At 32.4% G+C, this 25515-nt stretch overlaps 1 protein-coding gene across 1 annotated transcript; it reads right to left on the bottom strand.

Annotated features, from left to right (window-relative positions):
* Positions 1 to 24: 24 nt before the first annotated feature.
* Positions 25 to 25193, bottom strand: LOC124354298 (lysosomal acid glucosylceramidase-like). The gene is made up of 12 exons (XM_046804644.1): positions 25059 to 25193; positions 23882 to 23977; positions 23703 to 23798; positions 21111 to 21339; positions 11793 to 11972; positions 10102 to 10214; positions 6838 to 6995; positions 6449 to 6692; positions 3289 to 3445; positions 2296 to 2360; positions 1737 to 2020; positions 25 to 161 (listed from the first exon to the last, which is right to left on the bottom strand). Exons 1-12 carry the CDS (start codon positions 25191 to 25193, stop codon positions 59 to 61), a joined length of 1860 nt encoding a protein of 619 aa, XP_046660600.1. The 3' UTR covers positions 25 to 58.
* Positions 25194 to 25515: the final 322 nt, after the last annotated feature.

The raw sequence follows: 25515 nt of genomic DNA, 5'->3' as shown, positions 1-25515 counted from the left end.
GAATAATTCAATTACAAGTTATCGGTCTTAGTAAAATTTGTATTATTTAAAAAAATATCTACCACCATACAATTGTATTTAAAGATCCAGCTAATACAGTTATGTTCATTGCTTTGTCCTTGACGATGTCGTACACCCAGAAACTCAAGTCACTCATTGTTCTGCAACAAAAAGATATCAGTGTTAAATGAGGTCTGCCCACACATCATTCCCTCCCCACTGTTGTATGAAATTTAACTTGGTTTTAGTTTTTGCTTTGTTTCAATTACTCAGAAGATTAAATGAAAATTTAGTTAATGAAACGTTGTTATTTTCTTCGTTCAAAGCTGTGAAATTGGAAGACAGGAAGAATATTTTGTAAAGTAAAGATATATTATTTTACTTGGCGAAGTTAGGGCTAAGTAGCTCTCCCTAACACACCCTGGGGACCAACGGCTTAAAGGTGACTTCCGAACCACCACCAATGGCTGGGCAGGAGGGCTGCTGCAAGGACAGGATACCTCAGCGGTCACCCAAGCATCCAAGCAACGGCCACGCTTGACGTTGTACGCGATACACTGCGCCATTGGCTTATGGTTATGATTATTCAAATTTAATTTCCATTTTACCGAAAAATCAGAACAGTTTTGAGCAGGCAGTCAATCACACAGTAAAGACATGTTTACATAGCCTACTCCGGGAGAAAAACATAAATTGTGTCATCCTACTGGGTGGTTGGAGAGTTCAAATGACTATCAACCAAATTAATGTTTGACCTACACCAAATATAACTCATTCTTGTCTGTGTAGAAGTGATATCACAACTTAAAGGTCACAGGTAAAACATTTCTCGAGATATCTTCCCACTTGATACATTCCCATCTTTTTCAGTAAATTAGGTTTTAACGCGATTTTAAAATAATAAAAAATCCGGTGATCAATGAACGTTACTAAAATGCAATAGTGTACCGAAATAAAACCTTGTCGTCGAGTTTTAACATTGAATCTCAACTACATTATTATTAACTTGTTTATAATACATAAACACCGGAGGAGTCAAAATAGTTTAAATAAATGTTAATAATAGTGGGCATTTTCAAAACTTTACGTCACTGTTTTTGATCTAATTAAATTTAATATTTTTGTATTTTCAATATAAATTAGGCATATTTCAAATTTTGAAATTTTCCTTTGTCATTTAAAATGACAAATGTTTTATAAACACTTGTATTATAAACACTTGTATTTTGTATCATGCAGAACAACTACTTTGTATTCAGTGTGTCTTATGATGTGTTATTATTTTCATTTTGTTTTGTATCTTATTTTATTTTCTGATTAATTTCAAATTAATTTCGTTAAAACTTAAAATACCACAGGAGTACCACAGGAGACATAGCTGCACACTTCAAAAAACGAACTGCAGTTTTTAGTTAGCCTTCAGAATTTTAAAGACTAAAGACACATCAAGACTAGTAGGCAATTTTCATTTTAAGTTACATATACAATATATGCCACACTTTAAGGTGATTTTTTTCAATCCACAAGACTCCAGAATTTCTACATATTAGTTATTAGAAAAGAATATAGATAAACAACCGAAAAGATTACTTTAAGGCACGTTTAATTTCATAACATATTTTTAAATCGGTTTCGAGGATTGGTTTCATTAGTTATTCTTTAATGGTTTAGTCTAAATAGACATTTTCATCCAAATACTGAAATTTTTCTAGTCTCAAAATAGTGTAAATACTTACGGATTGTATAGGAAAAGAGATGTGCTGCCATCAGGATTAGTGGTGGCTAGGTGACTGATGCTGGACAGGGGTTCAGAAGTGGAGTCTACACGGTAGGACCCTTCATCGATAAATTTGGAGAATTGTCCCAAAACGTAGAACATTGGGTTCTTGTAGAACTCGTCTGCCGAGGCGTTCACTATGACTGGGGCGTCCATAGGGCCTGATGCGGGAAACACCGGGTCTCCTTCCGTGTTCAGGGCCATGTTCCAGTCGATGAATCCGATCGACATATGGTTAAAAACCTGTTAAATATTTACCATAGTAAGTTGATACAACAAAGTTTAAATTTCATTACAATTTGGATTTTAATTTGCAATATTGTAATATTGGTTTACGGAGAACAATTTTGATTCATTTAGTTATTCAGATTCATTCATTTAGATTCATAGTTGAAGAAAAAGAGTTTTCTTATTTTATATTGCTTTAGTTGTGTTTACTGAAAAAGTATGTTGAGTATTTATTAGGGTTTTGAAAAATTTATTCTTAAGAATAAGATAAAGTTATGTGCATTACTCACGTCTATTATATCTTCAGCATACAATCCACCCCGCTTCCATGACCCCAGATCAACTACTTTGGTAGCTGAAAGAGAAGAACATTCCATTAGCCTTATTTATTTATTTTTAAACTTTAAAGTTTTCTGGGGAATGGGATTTGAATAAAATTTTTGGTTATCGCTTTCGCATCCCATACTATAATACTTATAAGGTGCCTAGCTGATAAGGTAACACGGGGATCAATCTATTGTTATCAAACCAACATTTATTTCAACTCTCGAGAACATTTGTACTTAACCTTATTGTTGAGTACAGATTTTTTTTAAATGGCAGATAAACAGATTAATAAGCACGGATTTATAAAAAATGGCTTTAACTTTTACATTTCCCAGCGTCCGTTTAGAACGAAGAGATTGTAGTTTCTACAGAAAGTTACGTAATCACGGTTCGATTCTCTTCATGAGAGATGTAGGAAGATTAATATTGTTTGTAACCTTGAAATACAATATATTTTCAAACTATAAGTAAAACATTCAAACGGGAAAGATTATAGTGAATAAAACAAAGTTGCATAAGTTTGTATGCTTAACCCTAGAGGATTTTATGAATAAATGTGAAATCTTATTGTACAAATGTATTGGTGATTTTTGCTCAAGGTACATTTTAGCAACAAAGTTAGCTATCTTGAGTAAGACTTTTTTTAAATAATAATTTATAAATGTATATATATATATATATATATATTCTTATTTTTAATAAATATTGAATCACCAAAGTTCCGCCGGGACTCCGACCCGGATCTCTCACTTGCCTAGTGAATGCGCCTAAACTTACAACATAGAACACTGTTTACGATTAAATTTGTAAATTTTGTAAACTAACATATGATCGGAAGACCAAATACCTGTGATACTACTTTTATTTATATTAATTAAGTGGTAATAGCTTAATTATATTTTAACAAACATTGCATATGAAAAAGTATATGACGGAGCAAGTATACATATACTTACGGTCCATTGACAAGGGGATGCACGCTTCTGTATAAATAATGAACTTATTGTACTTCTTGACGATCTCGTCCAATATTTCCGGAGACGTTTCACTGTCCTCGTACCAATGCACGGAGACTCCATCTATGTACTCAGCCACATATGGGTCTGCCATCACCTGCGCAGAGCACATACATACATTGACAAGAGGATGCACGCTTCTGTATAAATAATGAACTTATTGTACTTCTTGACGATCTCGTCCAATATTTCCGGAGACGTTTCACTATACTCGTACCAATGCACGGAGACTCCGTCTATGTACTCAGCCACATCTGGGTCTGCCATCACCTGCGAAGAGCATATACATACATTGACAAGAGGATGCACGCTTCTGTATAAATAATGAACTTATTGTACTTCTTGACGATCTCGTCCAATATTTCCGGAGACGTTTCACTGTCCTCTTACCAATGCACGGAGACTCCATCTATGTACTCAGCCATATCTGGGTTTGCCATCACCTGCGCAGAGCACATACACAAAATCTTATATCAATATTCATCTCGGAATTTCCAATTGAAAAAAATCCATAACAAATAAATAAATAAAAAAGCCATAAATTGTAAGTTTGTACAATGAGGATTGTTCACTAGAGGCCATGTTTAAGAAACGTAGAAATTTTACAATAGACAATAGACAATATTCTTTTAATGACATATTCGTAGAGAACAGTACATTGTGTCAATACAAAGTGTTTTAAAAACAGGTTCAGGTGTTAAAAAATTCTTTTTCTGTGTAGTAAGGATTTTCTTGCAGCCATATGGTTAGTTGATTCTTGAGCCTCTTGATTGGTTCTTTCTTGAGATGTTCTGGCAGATGGTTGAAATAGACTGCACCTTTATATGATGGCTTCTTCCCATATAGACTGAGGTGGTGAGGTGGTAGTGTGAAGTTCGCAGCATGTCTAGTGTTGTGGCAGTGTATGTCTCTGTGTCTGGTCTGTGCTGTGGTGACTGCATGTAGGACAACTTCTCGAATATGGAGTGACACAACTGTGAGGATCTTGAGCTCCTTAAAGGCATCTCGACAGCTTTCTTGTGGGGCAATGTCTGCAAGGCACCTTATTGCTCTTTTTTGTTGTATTAAGAGCCTTTCCATGTTGGCATTACTTGTTCCCCCCCAGGTTGCTATGCCATACCTGAGGTGGGATTCAAATAAAGAAAAATATGCTGTTTTTGCTGTTTCCAGGCTACTTATTTGTTTTAACCTCCTTATGACATAGGTGCTGGAGGCGAGCTTCTTGCAGAGGTGATCTATGTGGGCTGTCCAGGCCAGGTTGGAGTCTATAGTTACCCCAAGGTGTTTGGTGTTATTTTTGGATTCTATGCCCGGTAATGCTATGTTGGTGTTGTTCTTATTTTTTGTGGTAAAATTTAGCTGGACTGTTTTCTTTTCGTTCAGGGCCAGTTCGTTTGTGGTGCAATATAGTCTAGTAGTGTTGAGGGTGGTGTGTATGTTTCTGGTAAGTGTTTCTGCTGATCTATTGGCCAGTGTGAACACTGTGTCGTCGGCGTACATTACTGTATGGCAGTTGTCCTCCAAACAGCCAGGAAGGTCGTTAGTGAAGAGGAGGTACAGCACAGGGCCCAGGACTGAACCTTGTGGGACTCCTCGTTGCGCAGTGGTGGGTTCAGATTTGATTTTTTGTTTGATGCCATTTTCTGTGTATTGTATCTCCACAAGCTGTTTCCTGTCATATAAGTAGCTGTAGAACCACTTAGCCTCTGTCCCAGTCACTCCAAGGGTGTTTAACTTTGTGAGTAGTCTGTTATGACTGAGACAATCAAAGGCTTTACTGAAATCTAAGAAAAAACTTGTTACAGTGTTTCCCTCTTCTAGTTCGTCGATTACATGTTCTACAAGTTGTATCAGGGCAGTAGCGGTTGACCTCCCCTTTAGGAAACCGTGTTGTTGGCCTGTGAGGAGATTATTCTCTTCTAGGTGGAGGAGTAGCCTGTCGAGGACTACCTTTTCTATTATTTTAGAGAAAGTCGGGATAAGTGAGATGGGTCTGTAGCTACTAGTGTTGGTAGTTTTCGCCATTTTTGTATTTTGGATAGACTTTAGCGGTTTTTAGTAGATCTGGGAAGATTCCTTGTTGGAGGGATTTGTTTGTGATATCTGCCAGAGGGATGGTTCACAAACAAATCCCTCCAACATCCAAACATCCAAATCCCTCCAACATTCTTTACAATCTTCAAATTTAAATTAATACAGACTTATCAGGAGCTGAGACATTGCAATCATTTGAGGAAGCATGGTATGAAGAATATGGTGCTTTTAGGGTGTGATAGGATGGGTCAATAATAATATATCATTTGCTGATATATATTAACGTTCAGATATTATGATTGGACAAAATATTATATATTATGATTCATTAGCAGAGAAGAGCAGAGACGAAAACAAGTTGAAGTAGAAGAATTACCTACTCATATCATCAAGTAAGTGTTTAGATACATTGAGGATGAAGGGTTGGTACAAGTGCTATGACTGCGATTTATGGGGGATATGGGAGCACAAGAGATAATCATTTATTTAATGAGTGAATATTGTGTTTTATTTGTTTTTTTTATATTAAATTTGGATTGTAAATTAAGTCAAGTTTGAAATAAAATCTCTTATATAATATTTAATGATTGAAATAAAGTTTAAATGTTAAAAAAATATTGATTAGGCTACTTTAGTTCACATATACTATACTGAAGTATGATTTGCTACTTTTCCCAAAACTGAAGACGTAGGAATCATTTCAACATTAATACACAACAGTTTGTATCCTGTGAGGTGACATTAAAGAAGAAATATGCCAAATATAGCTGAAAAGAACTTGTAATAAAACATACTTCTATTTTAACTATAATATACTTCATGATATGATTCCACGGTTGTGCCTTATTTGTGCGATCATTTTAGTGCTGGTAACCATAAGTCGAATGTAAGGGAAAACTGTTCTAATTAACACAGTGACGAAAATAATGGCGATTGTCATGAAACACACATTTCTGTACGTTAGCTGAAATACACACTACTGACTAATCTTGATTTATCAGTCAAATACTAAAAGTATATATAAGTACTAAAATTTTTCATAGAATTGTTAAAGATAAGTAAGTACCCTGTCTATCCAGTACTTCAAAAACTTGCGGCTATCTTCAAAAGTAAAGATCTTGGTTTTATTAAAGGGCGAAGCGCGCAGGAGTGGCCCCAGGTGCTGTTTTACAAATACTCGATGATCCATGGGCATAAACATTACATTGTTGATTAAGTAAGTCAGGCCCATATATATTGAGTTTGAGGGTTCATTGGAGATTGAAAACCCCCAAAAGTCTATTCCTTCTTTCTTGTATTCTTCCAGGAATCTGGAAAAAATATTTTAGTTAAACATTTAGGATAATATATTTTAAATTACTTTAGATAGTATGTGCTTGAAATAAAACATAACCTTAAATAGAAATTAAAACTAATTACGATCAAATTATAAACAATGATAAGTAATTTACAAACCGTAATAAGTAATTAGCCCAATAGGGCCAGTATTCTTTCTTCAAGTACCCTGGTGGATAGTTATTGTTGGTTTTTGTCCAATTAGGACTGGTCCATGGAGTTGAGACCAAGTACAAACTGTGTCGACTGATCCCCTTTGCTGCGTTGATAATTGGAATCTAAAACATTGTAAATGTGGCGTAAGTGAGAGTAAATATTATATTTTATTCAGTAATATTAGTTATCAGCAATGCATTGGTTACGTATGTTGGTTAGGGTTTCATTGGAGCAGAACGAACCATTGTAATATTGGAATCACTTAGTTAACTAACATAACTCTCGAATTTTGTAAACTTTGATAGAAAAGTATTTAAGCCCATATAATAAACCTATTTGGAAATAAATAAATACCTAGAGTACACGTCGATTCATCAATAGACTTCCATTGTTAGATTTATCTCGTCTAATTGTGATTCTGCATAAGTAATTTAACAATGAAACCTTATTAACTAAACTAAACAGAAAATATGAAAAGGAAAAAATATCCCACTTTCTTATATCAGATCATAACACTGATAAGAAGGCTTAAGATCATATTACTACAAAACAGCTTAAATTTAAAATTCATAATACAAGATCATATAAGACGGGTTAAAATTTACAAAACGGCCGAAAAATAGTCTGAAATATTCGGAAAGATTAAAAAAGTTAAAAGTACTTTTCTTAGAAACTAAAAACACATTTAGTATTGAAAATTGTAGTATCCAGGGATTAAAAGTAATTGAGTAAATTAACTTATTTTCTAACATTTTGTACTATATAATACATTTTTCCTTAAATCTTATCACTTAATTTATAGTCTCTGGTATGAAGTGTACCAACCATAATGTAAAATCAATCTAAATATTCTCTTTCCTCAATTCGAATAAAAATGTTTATTTGTAATGAAGACAAAATTTATTTGCAATAATAAACATTGGAATCAATAGAGCTTACTGACTAAGGCAAATGTACGTATAGCTTATTATGACACGGAAATGTTTAAAAACAGTTAAGAGTTATACGAAATTTAATGTAAACTTTTATTTATTCTCAAAACACACAAAGACATATTTTTATAAGATCGAGTCTAAATGTATCATAACTAGGGACAAAAATGCACAATCTGTACGTCGTAGTGTTAAAAAATATTTTATAATATAACTTGAAACTAGTTTGTTTGGTAGAAAAGCAACTACATTTTTACTCTAAAGGTTCTTTAAGAGTTAATAAATAAAACAGCTGTGGTTATTTGAGCGAAAAGTAAACACATTACGCCCAATACTTATGAAAAATTCATTTTTTATACACACAGTATTGAATTTTACAGACAAGTGGTGCAATTTTAGATAATGGCTTGCTTTTAGTGATATTCCATGTATGAAAATACTAGTAGTTACCCACGGCTTTGCACGCCATTTAATTTTGAAAAAACAGGGACACCATGAGGATATTCTTTTTAAATGGCATTCCAAACAATCCTGAGATACATGATATTCAGTAAAATATATTCCAATCTCTTTATCCATTTTATACTTAAGTGTGAAAAAGATGCCCTATAAGTATATTGAAATTTCTTGAAAATTTCTGCAATATTTCACGATATTTTATAAATTATGACTATCTTTAAGTTGATTAAAATTCCACTAAAAACCAAACCAGGCAAAGAAAAGTGTTAATGACAGATGAAAAACAGCAAAATTTACTATCACCTATTTTATAGTGGTAATTTATGGTGTATAAATTGCTATACTTATTATACTTGACTGTGGCAAGTGATTAAAGCACATTTACTATCCACTGATTTATACAAGTCCATAAATACAAATGAATAATTTTATTTGTGTGTAAGTGGGTCATGATCAATAGGGCCTAGTTCGGAGGGATTTTAGAAATAGTAATAAGTCTATATGTTACCCAGGGGCATTAAGAATGTCCATGTAAAATTTCAGTAAAAACTTACTTTGTTTGGAACTGATTATAAAATTTTCTTAAATTCTGTTAAAACACCTACATCTCCTCATTGAATAATGAATAATACTATTTGTTATCTTTTATGACTACAGGAAAAGATATTTTTTAAGGTTAACTAGAATTTTGCTTTAAAAATTAAAAAATAACTATTCTAAGAAACATCTTGTTCAGTCGATCCTTTATTCAACCGATAAGTATAAGATATTTTGTGTAAATGGAATATAACTGTAGCTAAATAGTAGCTCCGCAGTTCAATTGACTTAAAACAATTTAGACATAGAGAGGGTTTGGTAAACGAGCATTTTCCTCTAAATAGTTTTAACGCTCTGATGGATAGAAGGTATTATGTAGTGTAGTTCATATGTAATGTAATATAACACTGATCGAATTATTACATATTATGTAACCAATAATTATTAATCCTTATTTGCCATCGTGTCCGGAAATAAGTCTATCGTATGGCATTTATATGTTATAAAATTCGCCTAAGACTTCTATAAATGTGTAGAAAATCCATAACTACTCCAGTAAGTTTCTTCTGCGCTTTTTAAATGTGCAGTAAATTCTCAATGCGTAAGTAAAAAATTTATAAGTAGTAATATTTATACATTTTCTGATGCAGGTGACAATAAATTGTGACCCTATTTATTTTGACCGTTATAAGAAATGTCCAACCAATAGAAATACGGCTCTGCCTCCTTGAACTCGTATAAATTTTAATATATTACTAGATTTTAATACAGTATATTACTGGCAGATTCGGTTAACATTTGGAGACTCTCTTTAAAGATGCCTTCCAAAACGAGTCCAACATATTTAAACCTTTTAATTATATCAACAATATTTGGACTTAATGAAAACCGTAAAAGTTATACTATAGTTATGAACATCCACGTATTAAGCCTAAGAAAAGCGATTTACATTTTTGTTTTGCACTGTTTTGCATATTCCATTATCACTAGACAAAATAACTGATAACAGAGTAATGCATGAGGGTAATTCAAGCGACATTTAAATTATTACCATAGTACATTATCTTCTGAGCAAATAAATGCAACTTAATAATTATTAATTATTTGGTTAAAACTTCACTTTATTAGTATTCTGAAAATTTGATTGTGATTGCTTTTAATAATGCTGAAATATGTAATCCTTGTTTCATAGCACTAATGTAAGATGAAAGAGACTGATCTTATTCTAGTTACAAATGTATTAAGTGTTTCTTAAATGAGATTTAAAGACATTTTTGTAATTATTAATGAAAACTTCAACCTTGTATTCGTAATCCTCTTTAGCCAACTGGAAATGCTCCAAGGTGACGTCACCAGGAGTATCATCGTACGTGTAGGTTCTGGTGCAGAAGTCAGATGCTGCTATCGGACTCACTATCGGAAGATGGCCAACTTGTACTCACTCCCATTTGGTGCGAAAAAGGAGCTATAAATATATGTATATATTTATTATTTATTAACTTAGTTAAATTATTGTTGATGATTATACATTAATTATACATGATTATAAAACTCTATAAGTATGACCGCAGAAATCCGCATAGCGTAATCCGTAAAGCGCAACCATTCTAACTACTTGCTACCATTTGGAAATGGGCCTTAAAATAACAACGAATTAATAAAGTACTATATAACTTACAATTTTATATTACCTCGTCACTGTCCTCATTGTCCACGACAGTGAATTTGTACCGCTTTCAAAGGATAAGATTAAAAAAAAATTTTACTCCATTTTAACTTGACCGTTATAGTTGCCTTGTATAACATATTGAATAAAAAACTAATAGAGTATGGTGTTTACTAAAACAATGAAAACTGCTAAATTCTGGATCAACCAAATTTAATTTGAAATATCTTATCAGGAAAGTCCTTGTAGGATGAAATAGTGTTACGCATGCGTCGCCGTACCTTTTAAAATCCCAGACAAAATGTTGTGTGGAAAATAATTAGTTTTAAAAATATCCTAAAGTGTTTTTTAAATACAATTATCATTTAAATTCAATGATAACTATAGATATGTTTTACCTCAGTGTAAGGTTCTCGAATTTACATTTAATTACGTTATTTTTATGTTTTTCGTTTTAAGTTCACAATAAAAAAATTTTTTTCATCCCTTTATGTGATATAATAAATCCCAACTAATCTTTCTCACTATAGACGTAAATATATTCATTATGGACATGTACGAGTACCAATTAATTTAGTGTCAGTTGTTATACAGTGACTATTCTATGCCATTTAATAATATAAGTTGCTATAACATTACAAAAAAATCCCAATGCTTGTTTACTTTTGTTAATTATGTTCTATTTAGTCATTACTAACATTTGAACTTACTGAACTTACTTCAAGAGATTCTGTCCAGCGCTGTGACTGAGATTCTTCAGGTTGATGCAGAACGAGTCAGTGAAGGAACTCCCGATTCCCTTCAACCGTTGGTAAGCGTGACTTGTGTTTATTGTAATTTTAATCAAATCTTCTGAAAATAATTACATTTAAACTCTTCATTTGAAGTAATGCTTTAGCCATTGAGGTACATAATATAAAATATGTTTGGAAATTACCTGTAATCCTGTCACCGTTATTTACGCAAAATAAACTATGTTATCCTACTTTACAATAAAAATAATCACAATAAAATATGTAAAACAGATTATACATAACTATAAACCTGGTTGTGACGTATAACATTACATAAAGAATACCATGTACCATGTAACTACTTTGTTTTAAAATAAAATTTACTCCTTTCGTGAATAAAAACGAGGTATTCAAATAAATTCGGGTACACGTTAGCATGGAAAGCATTGTGGTAATTATTCAACCAAATGTAATATCCTTTCTAATACTGACAGAAAAATATAATACGATACATTAGAAGAGAAGAAAGTCACTGAGAAAATAAATGGGTCTTAAAAAGAAATAAAAGTAGTTTTTGGCAGTATACAATACCAGACAAGCTGATGGGAAGTGTGGACGCGTTCTGTACAGTGCCCCAGCGAAAGTTGTAGCCCGGCGTGTGGTTGCTGGTGAAGATGTGAGTGAAGTTCTCAGTGGAACGAGAAGGGTAGGTGAAGGTGTCACAGTAGGTGGCATTACAGACGCACACAAACCCGCTGTCTCCGAATCGTGCTGCGCATGGCACGTCGACATCTAGTTAAAAAGCAATACAAAATATATTGCACTTTCCATTGATTAGTTTTAAACACATTTCAACTAATTGTTTAAACTTGGTTAATTAATAAATAATTAAATCATTAGTCACAAGGAAAACCTGAAAAAACTATTATATTATAATGAGACGTTATTTAGTTATTTTTCAAAAGTGATTATAATAGGTTCTTTTCACTCATATTGAAGGTGTTACGGCTATCTAAAATACATCTAAATAGAACAGTATTGATAGCAATGTTTAGAAACTTGAGAATTAAACTCACTCATGTTATAAGATGTACATTCAAAGAAATTTATCAAATTGCTAAGTATTAATGCATATTGAGAAAATTGCACAAGGGCATATAAAGCCAGAAATAAAGTCTTCGCTTGGCAATAATTGCTCAACGAAGAATTTAGAATGAAGATTAACAAAGGAGTTTACCTGTATGTTATAATCATAATGGTATGATTGGTGATGTAATCTATCAATCTCTAAAAGCTCTCCTATGATTGATACATTTAAGAAAACTATATGGTACATATAAAAATAATTGGAATGTTTGAATGTAGAGGTAAAAGATAAAAGAAATAATAACCATCCGAAGTTAGGGCCTCTCTCTGAAACTTAACCTGGTGACTTAATAAATGACTTCCGAACCTCTACCATTGGCAGCCGGAATACTGGCAAGGAAAGGATCGCTCAGCGCTCAGACATCCAAGCAGCAGTTACGCTCGACGTCACTTGCAGCCACAATGGCACGAAAGGCTGCTTTGTAATAAGGGTATGTCAAATATTGATGACGTAGATGCAGACATAAATAACAAAGCTCCTACGCCAAATAGTGCATTTAAAAAAATATTAACTGTGTAATAATAGATCTACACAGTAGTTCCTGATGTAATTATATATCATTAATTATTTAAGATACTAAAATTGCCTATATTACATTTGCCAAGTTTTTCTCCTCAGTAAAAAAGGCACATTAACGGGAAATTTATTACATTATTGGTGTCTTATTTTTGTCAATTTTAAGGCGTTTGCCACACTGCGATGCGCAACGATAGCCAGGGGTATAACAACCTCTTTCCATTGGACATTTATTACATAAAATAACCACATTTAGTAGGTGGAAATTAATTATCTATTGCCAATCCACCGTCTCAAATATATTTAAAATGTAAGTAAATAAATGTACTCTAACAAGTTACATAATTTTAACTTGAATTATAGTTATGTGTATAGCTTGACTATTTATGTATAAATATTGAAATAATTCATATTGAAAAAAACTTTAGTTTTTCACTCTTACATGAAATACTAAAACTAAAACTGTATATACTAAAATAAATACTAAAATACTAAAACTAAAACTGCATACCCCTTTTTAAAAATACGATTCCCTAATGATAAAAACACTATTATCAATTTAGTTAAATTTTATAACTGATATAAAAATTATAAACCTTAAAAAAATTAACTTTAAACAAAAAATTACTATAAATTAGATTAACACCTTACATAACTGAATTATTTGTTGTCGTGTCCTATGAACGCTTTGTGTTTATATACACGATGTTTCCGAAAGTGATTAAAGCAACGTAATTGATAAATAAATATAACAAAATATGTATGTAACTGGAAAAATACTTTACGTTATAACTAATTATTTATCCTAACCTGTTGTCGAAGGCGTAATAAAGTCGAAACATACAATGAAGAATAATAAAACACTGATTTTGGTTTTAGTATTCATGTTTATGTCACTGAGTGATATGAACTGCATAGTCCTTCCGCGTTTTGTTAAGCACTTCAATGTCTCACTTAACCTTCGTTCTACTTTTGATAACCTTCGAACTACTTCAGATTCACCTGTTTATTTATCATTTATTGAGTACCTTTTAAATAATGGAGGTTGTTATCAACGACTAGAAATTTTAAAGAAATATTACACCACACATTTGGGTGGTGAATCTGGAAATTCTAACAATATTAAAATTACTATAAATAAATAATAAGTTTTATTGTGAATGTAAATTATTGTTTTTAACCCCTTTTGCCATTAAACCCGAATTTAACCAATGTCATCGATGTGCACCGTGTAGGGAGGGGATGGCGGGAGAAGAACATATCCTAAGTTCGAGATTGGGTTTAAAATGTTTACATTGTTTTAAAGCCTTACTTTGGAGAGAGGAGGTGAATATTCTTAGGAGATTTTCTCTGAAGGTATACACGAGTTAATGTTGAATTTTGGAGTTCACGTTGTTGTACAATGGCACATTATTATTTAATAGATTGCCTCCTAATATAAAATAAACATCCACCGCAGCGGGTTTCAAGAGATGGCTAAGAGAATACCTTGTCGACAATGTGTTTTAAACGGCCGGAGATTTTTTTGAGTCAGTAATGATCTTAATGTATGTAAAACAGTTTATAATGTATATACTTATATGATTCCTATACTGATAATTAGGAAAACAGGAATATGCAGAACTGAAAAGAAAGTTATAAGAGTAACAATAGACAAATTAGCGCAAAAAGCTATCACTATTGCACTTCTATGATTGTTCTGCCACACACCATAGACTGTGATTGTTTCGCAGGATTGTCAGTGAGCGACGTTACAGGAGTAGAATCAAATGGTTTTAACCTGTTGCTATTGCTGTTGTATGCTTGGTCTCACATAAAACACATACTGTGACTGTATCGCAGGATTGTCAGTGAGTAATTTTTACAAGAGTACAACCACTAATGTGCTGTAACCTGTTGCTATTGCTCTTGTATGCTTGGTCTTCTATAAAACACAGATTGTGACTGTATCGCGGGATTGACAGTGAGTAATGTTACAAGAGTACAACCGCTAATAACCTTTAACCTGTTGCTATTGCTCTTGTATGATTGGTCGCTTATACAACACAGTTGGTGACTGTATCGCAGGATTGTCAGTGAGTAATGTTACAAGAGTCCAATCACTAATGATCTTTAACCTGTTGCTATTGCTCTTGTATGATTGGTCTCCTATACAACACAGTTTGTGACTGTATCGCAGAATTGACAGTGAGTAATGTTACAAGAGTACAACCACTAATGAGCTTTAACCTGTTGCTATTGCTCTTGTATGATTGGTCTCCTATACAAAACAGTTTGTGACTGTATCGCAGGATTGTCAGTGAGTAATGTTACAAGAGTCCAATCACTAATGAGCTTTAACCTGTTGCTATTGCTCTTGTATGATTGGTCTCCTATACAACACAGTTTGTGACTGTATCGCAGAATTGACAGTGAGTAATGTTACAAGAGTACAACCACTAATGAGCTTTAACCTGTTGCTATTGCTCTTGTATGATTGGTCTCCTATACCAAACAGTTTGTGACTGTATCGCAGGATGGTCAGTGAGTAATGTTACAGGAGTCGAATCACTAATGAGCTTTAACCTGTTCCTACTGCTCTTGTATGATTGGTCTCCCATAAAACATATACTGTGACTGTATCGCAGGATTGTCAGTGAGTAATGTTACAAGAGTCCAATCACTAATGAGCTTTAACCTGTCGCTATTGCTCTTCTATGCTTGGTCTCCTATACAACACATATTGTGACTGTATCGCAGGATTGTCAGTGAGTAATGTTACAGGAGTCCAATCACTAATGAGCTTTAACCTGTTGCTATTGCTCTTCTCTGCTTGGTCTCCTATACAACACATACTGTGACTGTATCACAGGATTGTCAGTGAGTAATGTTACAAGAGTCCAATTACTAATGAGCTTTAAACCTGATGCTATTGCTCTTGTATGTTTGGTCTAATATACAACACAGATTGTGACTGTATCGCAGGATTGACAGTGAGTAATGTTACAAGAGTACAATCTAGTTTATATCTGGTATACTGTTATAAATGTCCTTTAAAATTCTTTTGATTTCATTTTAGGCAGAAATGGTGTTAGTTATTCTATATCTCGTCCCTCTGCTTTCGTTTCATCCGAAAATATCTTGGAATACGTACAAACGCATTTACAGTTAAAAAAAAAATAAAGTTGGGGATCTAAGATTGGGGTTTAAATAATATCTACAATTCCATTAAATAGTATAAATGCCAATGGTCCCTAATGAAGGAAATACTCTTGTCGCTGACATATACAGTATCCTACTGATCAACAACAATAGATTTGTTATTTTATATAATCTGCATTTACAAGTACATTTCTACTAAATTTCAAACGTCAAACCTTCAATAAATAATAAGAACAGAATGCATTTTCCAATTTTTCCAATTTAATACGCTTAAATGAGGCATTTATTACCATTTGGTTAGAGCCGTAATGCAGTAACATAGTCTGTACCTAATTCCAGTGTTTGAAGTAAATTCATTCCCGTATTCAGCTCTATCGATCCAGTAATTTTTGTGAAATAGTTGGACAGGTATCCAATAAACCATTCAACCTATCTTTATAAAATGTGTCATATTACAATATAAAGTACGACACAAATCTTAGGTAAATTATATTTAATTTAACGGTTAAAATAATTTCTCATAATAAATTTATCATAAGCTATATAAAAATCACACACACACACACACACACACACACACACATACACACACACACACACACACACACACACACACACACACACACACACACACACACACACACACACACACACAGAGAGAGAGAGAGAGTTGTTTTGCCATTTAAATTGTTATTAGTATGTGGGAATGTGGTGTATGAACGGAAGAGGCATAAGGAAGAAGCATCGCTGTAAACGATGACGGAATATAAAAAATTACAAAACATTCAACAATTATATTTTCCGATTTAATATAATGTATTATTTATGATGCATATGACAATATTACTAATTACAACATCAATATCTTAACGCAATGGATTCTACAATATTTTTTGCTAGCCAACCTTTGGCTAACACAGACAAACTGAATTGGTTTTCCCACTCGAGAGCATGCCACATATATTTGCCCGTGTGAAAAGCAATAATTCTACATGGATGCTTTTCTACAACCTACGGTGGAAACCTATATGAGGCCTTCTGGTTCGTGTAAATTATATTTCCGACCCTAACGCTGAGTTTCCCTTCTTCCCAAGATCAAGAAAGGCATTTTTTTTTATTTATGGTCATTGTAATTTACTTCGATATTATTGTTTTTTTCCATTGCTGATTTTGCCTCCTTTCTTATAACCAAACTTTTGTAAAAAGACAAATAATTTAGATTTAATAGCAGTGTTTAAATGTTAAGTAAATGTCAGACTACATTGTCTCTTATATCTGCACTTCTAGCAGCTACCCGCTCCTTTGTACGCAATTTAGTCGACGTTGCACGAGTATGACCACTACTTGTTTAAGTGAATTTTATTTCCGACGCCAATCTTGATTTTGCCTTGTTGCAAAAATCAAGAAAATACGTTAAAAGTTTATATTTATGGCTATTCTAATTTACCTTGTTAGATAGTAACATTATCTTTTAGATCTAATACTTAATATGTGATTAAAATACACAGCTAAAAGTACGGTAACAATGACACTACGCGTTTGTTTCCTTTTTAACTGGAAAAATTGTTAATATTTTAGAACATTTAGAGCCGGAATTAGTACATTAGTTCAAAAGCACAGTCCAATGAATTTTCATCTAGCATAGCTCTTGCCGACTACTTCAGCGGGAGTCTTCGATGTCAAATTCTGACCATCTTATGTTTTTGGGTATTTTGCAAAATATATAAGTACTTCTTAATCGCTGAAATCTAAAACGACATTAAAAATATTTTACTTTATAAATGTAAACAAATTTAAAATAATAAACAATGTTTACACAGAACAGTCGATAACATTAGAAATGCTCTTTTACTTAATATTTCAGAACTTTACACAGATTATGTTGCTACTTTAAAGACTAGTGGGGCGTAGGGGGTTTTTGAAATAAGAATGTGCATATATTTATCTATGTCAAATTTCAGAGCAGTCGTTTGAATAGTTCAAGGTTAAATAAAAAAATCAATTTAATTGTACAGACACATAATAATTCAAATAACGTTTAATAAATAATTAAAATTACTTAATGATGGTAATTACTGCTCATATTAAATAATTGAATGATAAAAAATTTAATTTTTTAGGCTGACGTGTCCTGCGGAAAAAACAACAAAATTTAAAAAAGACGCAAGGTACACGTACATGTACTTTATTATAAAGTGGTATAAAATTCAATTTGTTCAACCATAGATAATTTATTTTAAGCACAAATATACATCTTAACTTAGCGCCTTCAATTAGTGTTGAGCAATATGATAAACATAACTGTCTCGTATTTGCAGTTTCCAATATGCAGGCTCTTTAAAAACTGTGATCTTCAAAATTTAATTAGAGGACTAATGTTTTATACTTCTGAACATTTCGGGGTATGAAAAATTGATAGTACCGATTCTCAGACCTACTGAATATGCATATAAAATTTGGTAAAAATTGGTAAAGCCGATTCGGAGGCGTAAGTAACTAACATTGTGACACGAGAATTTATATATAAGGTATATATATATATATAATTATAAAACACATGTGCAAAACAAAATATGCAAAGTTGTTCTTTGTATAAGTTTCACGATATTTAAATTTATGATGAATGGTGATGGGAAGGCCCTAGACCAGATTTAAAAGTGAGAGCACCACAAAATAGTGTAATTACTATGCGTAGCACTACGTCCATATGGCTACACCGATCTGTTACGGGTTAAACAAAACATATTTTCTATTGTATCTTCAAAACCGCATGGAATATTCAAAATATAAAAATGTGTACGTGTGTTTTTAATTGAAAATCAAGATCTTTCTGATCTCATTATTATGTTTTTGTTTAACTATTTATGTACAAAGAGTCATAATGAGTTCATAGGTTGTGATAAATTCGTTTCTCTTAGTTTAGTCATGACGCTTAATAATTGTATAAAAGGTTTTCTGATTGCTTTTCTATAATTAGTTTAAAATACCTTTCAAATAAAATTTATGTATGTCCCGTACAATTTATGTGCTACAGTCATTTAATGGTTTGAAAAATTCTATGATTTATTTTCACTTAAAACTTATAACGAAGAATATATAAAAACATGTTCTGAAATTTTTCAGTTTTTTTAAGAATGGTAATAAATTTGAATTTTTAAATTTTTATTACTATTTACAAAGGTTTTTGATAGTTTTATTTTAGGAAAGAGATATTCTGTAAAGTTAAGTTTTTTGTGCTTTAACATTTAACAATACATTTTATATAAGTTTTTGATTGATCCACAAACTTTAACCATTCGATTTAAAATTAATTTTTGGTACATTATATCTAGATTATAATTAATAATTATGACAGATAAAAAGTCGTAGGATATTTACTATATAATTTAATTGATCTCTTTATGGTATTTTGGACAGTATCTATATATATATATATTTTTAATATAAATATGCGTAGATTGAACGGATATATGAAGAGGAACAGCCTATGGCAAATAATACAGTTACAAATTATCGGTTATAGTAATATTTATTTTAGTTAAAAGAATATCTACCACCATAAAATTGTATTTAAAGATCCAGGTAATACAGTTATGTTCATTGCTTTGTCCTTGACGATGTCACACACCCAGAAAGTCAAGTCACTCATGGTTCTGTAACAAATAAATATCAGTGTTAAATAAGGTCTGCCCACACATGATTCCCTCCCCACTGTTGTATGAGATGTTAACTTAGTTTTAATTTTTGCTTTGTTTCAATTACTCAGGATATTAAATGGAAATTTTGTTAATGAAACGTTGTTGTTGTCTTCGATAAAAGTTGTGAAATCGGAAGACAAAAAAAGTAATTTCCATGTATGGTTTTAGCGCAAAATCATAACAGTTTTGAACAGATTGTATGCATTAATTCTGTCTTATTGATAAAGTAGAAATTGTTATGACTAGATATAATAAGAATTAGTTTTATTTGTGTTACTTGAAACCTTTAAGTAAATTTAATTTAATTGCAGGTTGATTCAAAATAATTTTTTTTCTCAGTGATGATTTGGTTTACATTTATTAGCAAACAGCCTCCTGGCCCGGATAGATTCCAATGAGCGATTTTTAAAATTTTCCCTAGGTATATAAAGCTACCAGACTTTAAATTTACACTAAATTTGAACCCAAATGAACGTTACTAAAATGCAACAAGAGTGCACTGAAATAAAATCTTGTCACCAAACTGTAACGTTGATTCTCAACTGCATTATTATTACATAAAGAACAGGGGAAATCAAAATAGTTTAAATAAATATTAATAATCGTAGGATTTTTCAAAATTTACCTTGATTCTTTTTGACCTAATTACATATAAATTTTAGTATTTTGATTATATATTTGGCATACTATCCTAATTTTGAAAATTTCAAATTGTCCTCTGTCATTTCAAATGAGAAGTGTTTTATAGAAACTGCTATTTTATTAGGCATAACGACCACTTTGTATTCCGTTTTCATTCAGTGTGTCTTTTGTTATTTATAATTTTGTTATTTATGCTATTTCATTTTTGTGATAAATTTAAAGTAATTTCATTAAATTTATAAAAACGATTATTACAGGAAGCATACCTGCGCACTACAATAAAAGAACTACAGCTTGTTACTAGCATTCGGAATTGTAAATGTGTTCATATAAAGACTGGTAGACAATTATTATTTTAAGTGCCATCTGGATTCGATATATGCCACACTTTAAGGTGATTTTAGTTCAATCCACAAGTTTCCAGAACTACTACATATTAGTTATATTATAACTGTAAGGCATGTTTAATATCATAAAATATTTCAAAAACGTTTTCAAGGATTTCTCTTTTTTTTAATTGTTTGGACCAAATACACAATTAGTCCAAATAGCTCAAATTATCTATTTTGCGATCAAAACTCCCAGTACATGTATGAGGTAATACACTTAATTACACGAAATTAGTGCTATTTAAACGAAAAAGGAATTAAAAATGCCAGTTGTAGCTAAATACTGAAATTTGACTAGTCACAAATAGTGTAAATATTTACGGATTGTATAAAAAAAGGGATGTGCTGCCATCAGGGTTTAAGGTGGCTAGGTGACTGATGCTGGACAGGGGTTCAGAAGTGGAGTCTACACGGTACAATCCTTCATCGATAAACTTGGAGAAGTGGCCGAGAACGTAGAACATTGGGTTCTTGTAGAACTCGTCGGCCGAGGCGTTCATTATGACGGGGGCGTCCTCAGGGCCTGTGGCCGGAAACACCGGGCCTCCTTCCGTGTTCAGGGCCATGTTCCAATCGATGAATCCGATAGACATATGGTTAAAAACCTGTTCAAATAATTAATTACTATAGAAGTTGATACAAAAAAGTTTAAATTACATTAAAATTGGATTTTAACTTGCAATGTTGTACTTTTTACTAGTTATTTGGTTTACGGTGAACAATTTTATATTCCTTTAGTTGTGTTGACTGAAAAAGTATGTTGAGTATTTATTAGGGTTTTAAAATATTTATTCTTATGAGTAAGATAAAGTTATGTGCATTGCTCACGTCTATTATGTCTTCAGCATACAATCCACCCCGCGTCCATGACCCGAGATCAACTACTTTGGTAGATGAAAGAGTTGAACATTATATTAGCCACAAATAATATGCTAATTTAAAGGAAACATAATATTTTGTTATGACTGAGCTGGAATCTTAAATTTTTTGGTGAGACATACTAGAGCTTGGTCTACAAGGTAACCAAAACTGGTTGCCACTTCTTTCCTCCTATATGTTCATTTCAAGGAGAAGCTGGTGTTCTTTTGTCAAATAGCTGTTCTATAATCACCAGTAGATTTATTTCTAGCCTTAACCATTTGCTTCTCAGGTTTCTCACCATAGGAAACAGTAATTACGGATTAAGTTCAGTGATTTGTCAAGCACCAAGTCTTGGTTGGTGAAAGGTAGGAGACTGCTTGTCCACCGCACTGTACGTAAGGGTTTGTTCTTGGGCAGCCACAGCCTTTGCCGCAGTTGCAGCAACCCAATCCAGCAGGTAATTTCCTACTGAGAATCATGGTTTACGTGCTTAGCAATTTGAGCCCCAGGCGTCCACGTTACACTAAAGTAAGTGTCAAATCATTACCCCTAATTTTCACGTGAAGCTGATTTTGTAAACATCGCTAAATAAGCTAAACATGTAGTATTGATATTTAATGTTCTTTATCGCTACGTCCAACTGACTCAAATCTTTGTTTAACTTTAACATTTTCTTGGAAATGGGATTTGAGTAAATTTTGCGTTTATCGCTTCCGTATCCCGTGCTCTAATACTTGTAAGATACTTAACTGATAAGGTAACACGGGTATTAATAATATGTTGTTATCACACCAACAAGTATCTCAACTCTAGAGAATAGTACTTAACCTCATTGTCGAGTACAGATTTGTTTTAAGTGACAAATAAAGAGATTAGTTAGCATGGATTTATAAAGAAATACCTTTTAACTTTTACATTTTCTTTTGTCCATTTAGAACAAAGAGATTGGATTTTCTTCATAAAGTTAAGTTATTATTAGATAAACACGATTAGATTCTCTTCATGAAAGATGTAGACGGATTACTTTTGTTTGTATGCTCGAAATAAAATCAAGTTTCAAACCATAAGTAAAAAAAATCAAACAGGAAAGTGTATACTGAATAAAACAGAGATGCATAAGTTTATACTATTAACACTAGAAACTTTTATAAGCAAATGTGAAATCTTATGCGTAATATTTCATAATTACGCATAAAAATGGAGAGCGAAAGTGTAGCTGTCTACAAACAGAGGGTGAGTCGATGGTTGTACCGCATTGGCTGGGAGGCTGCTGAGAGGCTGTTGCGTTCTCCTTATTTTTAACACAATTTTCTTTTCTTTTAGTACAATTACTAGTAACATGTCAGCATCGCATATTCTGATGGCTACTCCAAACTTGGTAATCTAATTATTCTAAATAGTACAAAGTTATTATATACTTTAGAATATATTTATATTACTTAACTTTTTTTAAATTATAAACCTACAATGTATATTTAATTAAGTACCATGTGTAAGAAGTTTTTTTATTTTTGTATTTTTAGATTAATGTGTGCAACTGTTCCGTTGAACTCTCCCCGCTCACAGACCTACAGTCTTTGCGGGAATTATTCCTGTATTTTAATTTGTATTTCTAAAGTGTGCATTTGTTTTAAGGAATAAATGTTGATTTGATTTGATTTTGAATTTTTTGGTGGTTTTTTACTCAAGACACATTTTAGCAAGACTAGGGGTAATTTTAATTGGACTTTAATAATAATTTATAAATGTATATTGCCATTTCTACAACTTTTTAATTTTTATAAACATTGAATCACAAAATTACTTGCTCCACCGGCACTTCGACCCGGATCTCTCATTTTTTTGAGTGAATGCGCTAGCACTAACACCACAGAACCCTTATTTTTTACGTCTCAATTATATTTTATTTTGTAAACTAACATATGATCCGAAGGCCAAATACTTGTGGTAGTACTTTAATTAATTAAATTTCAACAAACATTGAATATAAAAACGTACATGACGGAGCAAGTATATATATATATATATATATATACATACGGTCCATTGACAAGAGGATGCACGCTTCTGTATAAATAATGAACTTATTGTACTTCTTTAGGCCTACGATCTCGTCCAATATTTCCGGAGACGTTTCACTATCCTCGTACCAATGCACGGAGACTCCATCTATGTACTCAGCCACATCTGGGTCTGCCATCACCTGCGCAGAGCACATACATACATTGACAAGAGGATGCACGCTTCTGTATAAATAATGAACTTATTGTACTTCTTTAGGCCTACGATCTCGTCCAATATTTCCGGAGACGTTTCACTATCCTCGTACCAATGCACGGAGACTCCATCTATGTACTCAGCCATATCTGGGTCTGCCATCACCTGCGCAGAGCACATACATCAAATCTTATATCAATATTAATCTCGGAGTTTCCAATTGAATATGAAAGCCATAAATTGGAAGTTTGTACAATGATGATTGTTCTTTAAGAGGCCATTTTTAAGACAATCAGCCATTTTACAATCTGAAAGTTTAAATTATTATAGACTTAACAGTAGCTGAGACATTGCAATCATTTGAGGAAGCATGGTTTAGAGAATATGATACTTTTAGAGTGCGACTGGAGGGGAAAAAATAATCTGTCATTGACTGATAGAATATGATTCATTTGCAGAGAAGAGCAGAGGAGAAAGCAAGTTGAAGAAGAAGAATTACCCACATTACATCAAGTAAGTGTTTGAGTTTGATGCAGAGGTGACAGGGATGGTAGAAATGTTATGAATGCGATTTTTCATAGTAATGTATTGGAACACAAGAGACCATCATTTATTTAATGAGTGAATATTGTATTTTATTAGTTTTTTGAATAAAATTTGTATTATAAATTACATTTAGGTGAAAATAAAATCTCTTATAACATATTAATGATTGAAATAAAGTTCAAATGTTGAAAATATGTATTAGGCTACTCCAATATATATATATATATATATATATATTCTATGATTGGTCCCTTTCCAAAAACTGAGGATGTAGGAATCATATCACCATTTTTACACAATAGTTAGCATCCTCTGAGATCAGTTTTAAGAAGAGATATGCCAACTAAAAAGAACTTTTATTAAAACATATATCTATTTATGTGACAACAATATACTTCATGTTATGTTTCCACGGTTGTGCCTTACTTATACGATAATCATGATGATTGTAATTATTTGACATCTCCCTAAGAAGAGTTTCTACTAGTAAACGTACATTGAATTTGAGGAAAATTATATTGTCTAAATCACACACTGACGATCATTATGGCGATTGTCATGAAACAAATAATATTTCTGTCCGTCAGCTGAAATAATACATCCTCCTGACTAACCCTGATTTATCAATCTAATACTACAAATATTCAATACTATTAAACATTTTTATAGAATAATAGTGTTGTAAAATGTAAGTAAGTACCCTGTCTATCCAGTACTTCAAAAACTTGCGGCTATCCTCAAAAGTGAAGATCTTGGTCTTATTAAAGGGCGAAGCGCGCAGGAGAGGCTCCAGGTGCTCTTTTACTAACACCCGATGATCCACGGGCATAAACATTAGACCATTGATTTTGTAATTTGGGCCTATATATATTGGGTTTGAGGGTTCATTGGAGATTGAAAAACCCCAGAAGTCTATCCCTTCTTACTTGTATTCCTCCAGGAATCTGGAAAAATATTTACGTTAAACAGTCACGATAATATGTTTTAAATTACTTTAGATAGTATATGCTTGAAAAAACACATAACAATAAATACAAATTTATTAAAACTAATTACGATCGAATTATAAACAATGATAAGATATTTACAAACCGTAAAAAGTAATTAGCCCAGTAGGCCCAGTACTCTTTCTTCAAGTACCCTGGTAGATAGTTATC

This window comes from Homalodisca vitripennis, chromosome 1, assembly GCF_021130785.1.
Source record: "Homalodisca vitripennis isolate AUS2020 chromosome 1, UT_GWSS_2.1, whole genome shotgun sequence".
NCBI classification, from domain to species: Eukaryota; Metazoa; Arthropoda; class Insecta; order Hemiptera; family Cicadellidae; genus Homalodisca; species Homalodisca vitripennis.
The sequence above is the reverse complement of the archived record's forward strand: the minus strand, read 5'-3'. Positions and strand labels throughout refer to the sequence as shown.

What these genes read in the sequence shown, in the direction of transcription:
- LOC124354298 (XM_046804644.1), bottom strand. Translation starts at nt 25,193, where the DNA reads ATGTTTATGCCCGTGGATCATCGGGTGTTAGTAAAAGAGCACCTGGAG. An exon ending in TGAAGTACTGGATAGACAGG is followed by an intron (nt 23,978 to 25,058) that starts GTACTTACTTAC and finishes TGCTCTGCGCAG; the next exon opens with GTGATGGCAGACCCAGATAT. An exon ending in CGGAAATATTGGACGAGATC is followed by an intron (nt 23,799 to 23,881) that starts GTAGGCCTAAAG and finishes TGCTCTGCGCAG; the next exon opens with GTGATGGCAGACCCAGATGT.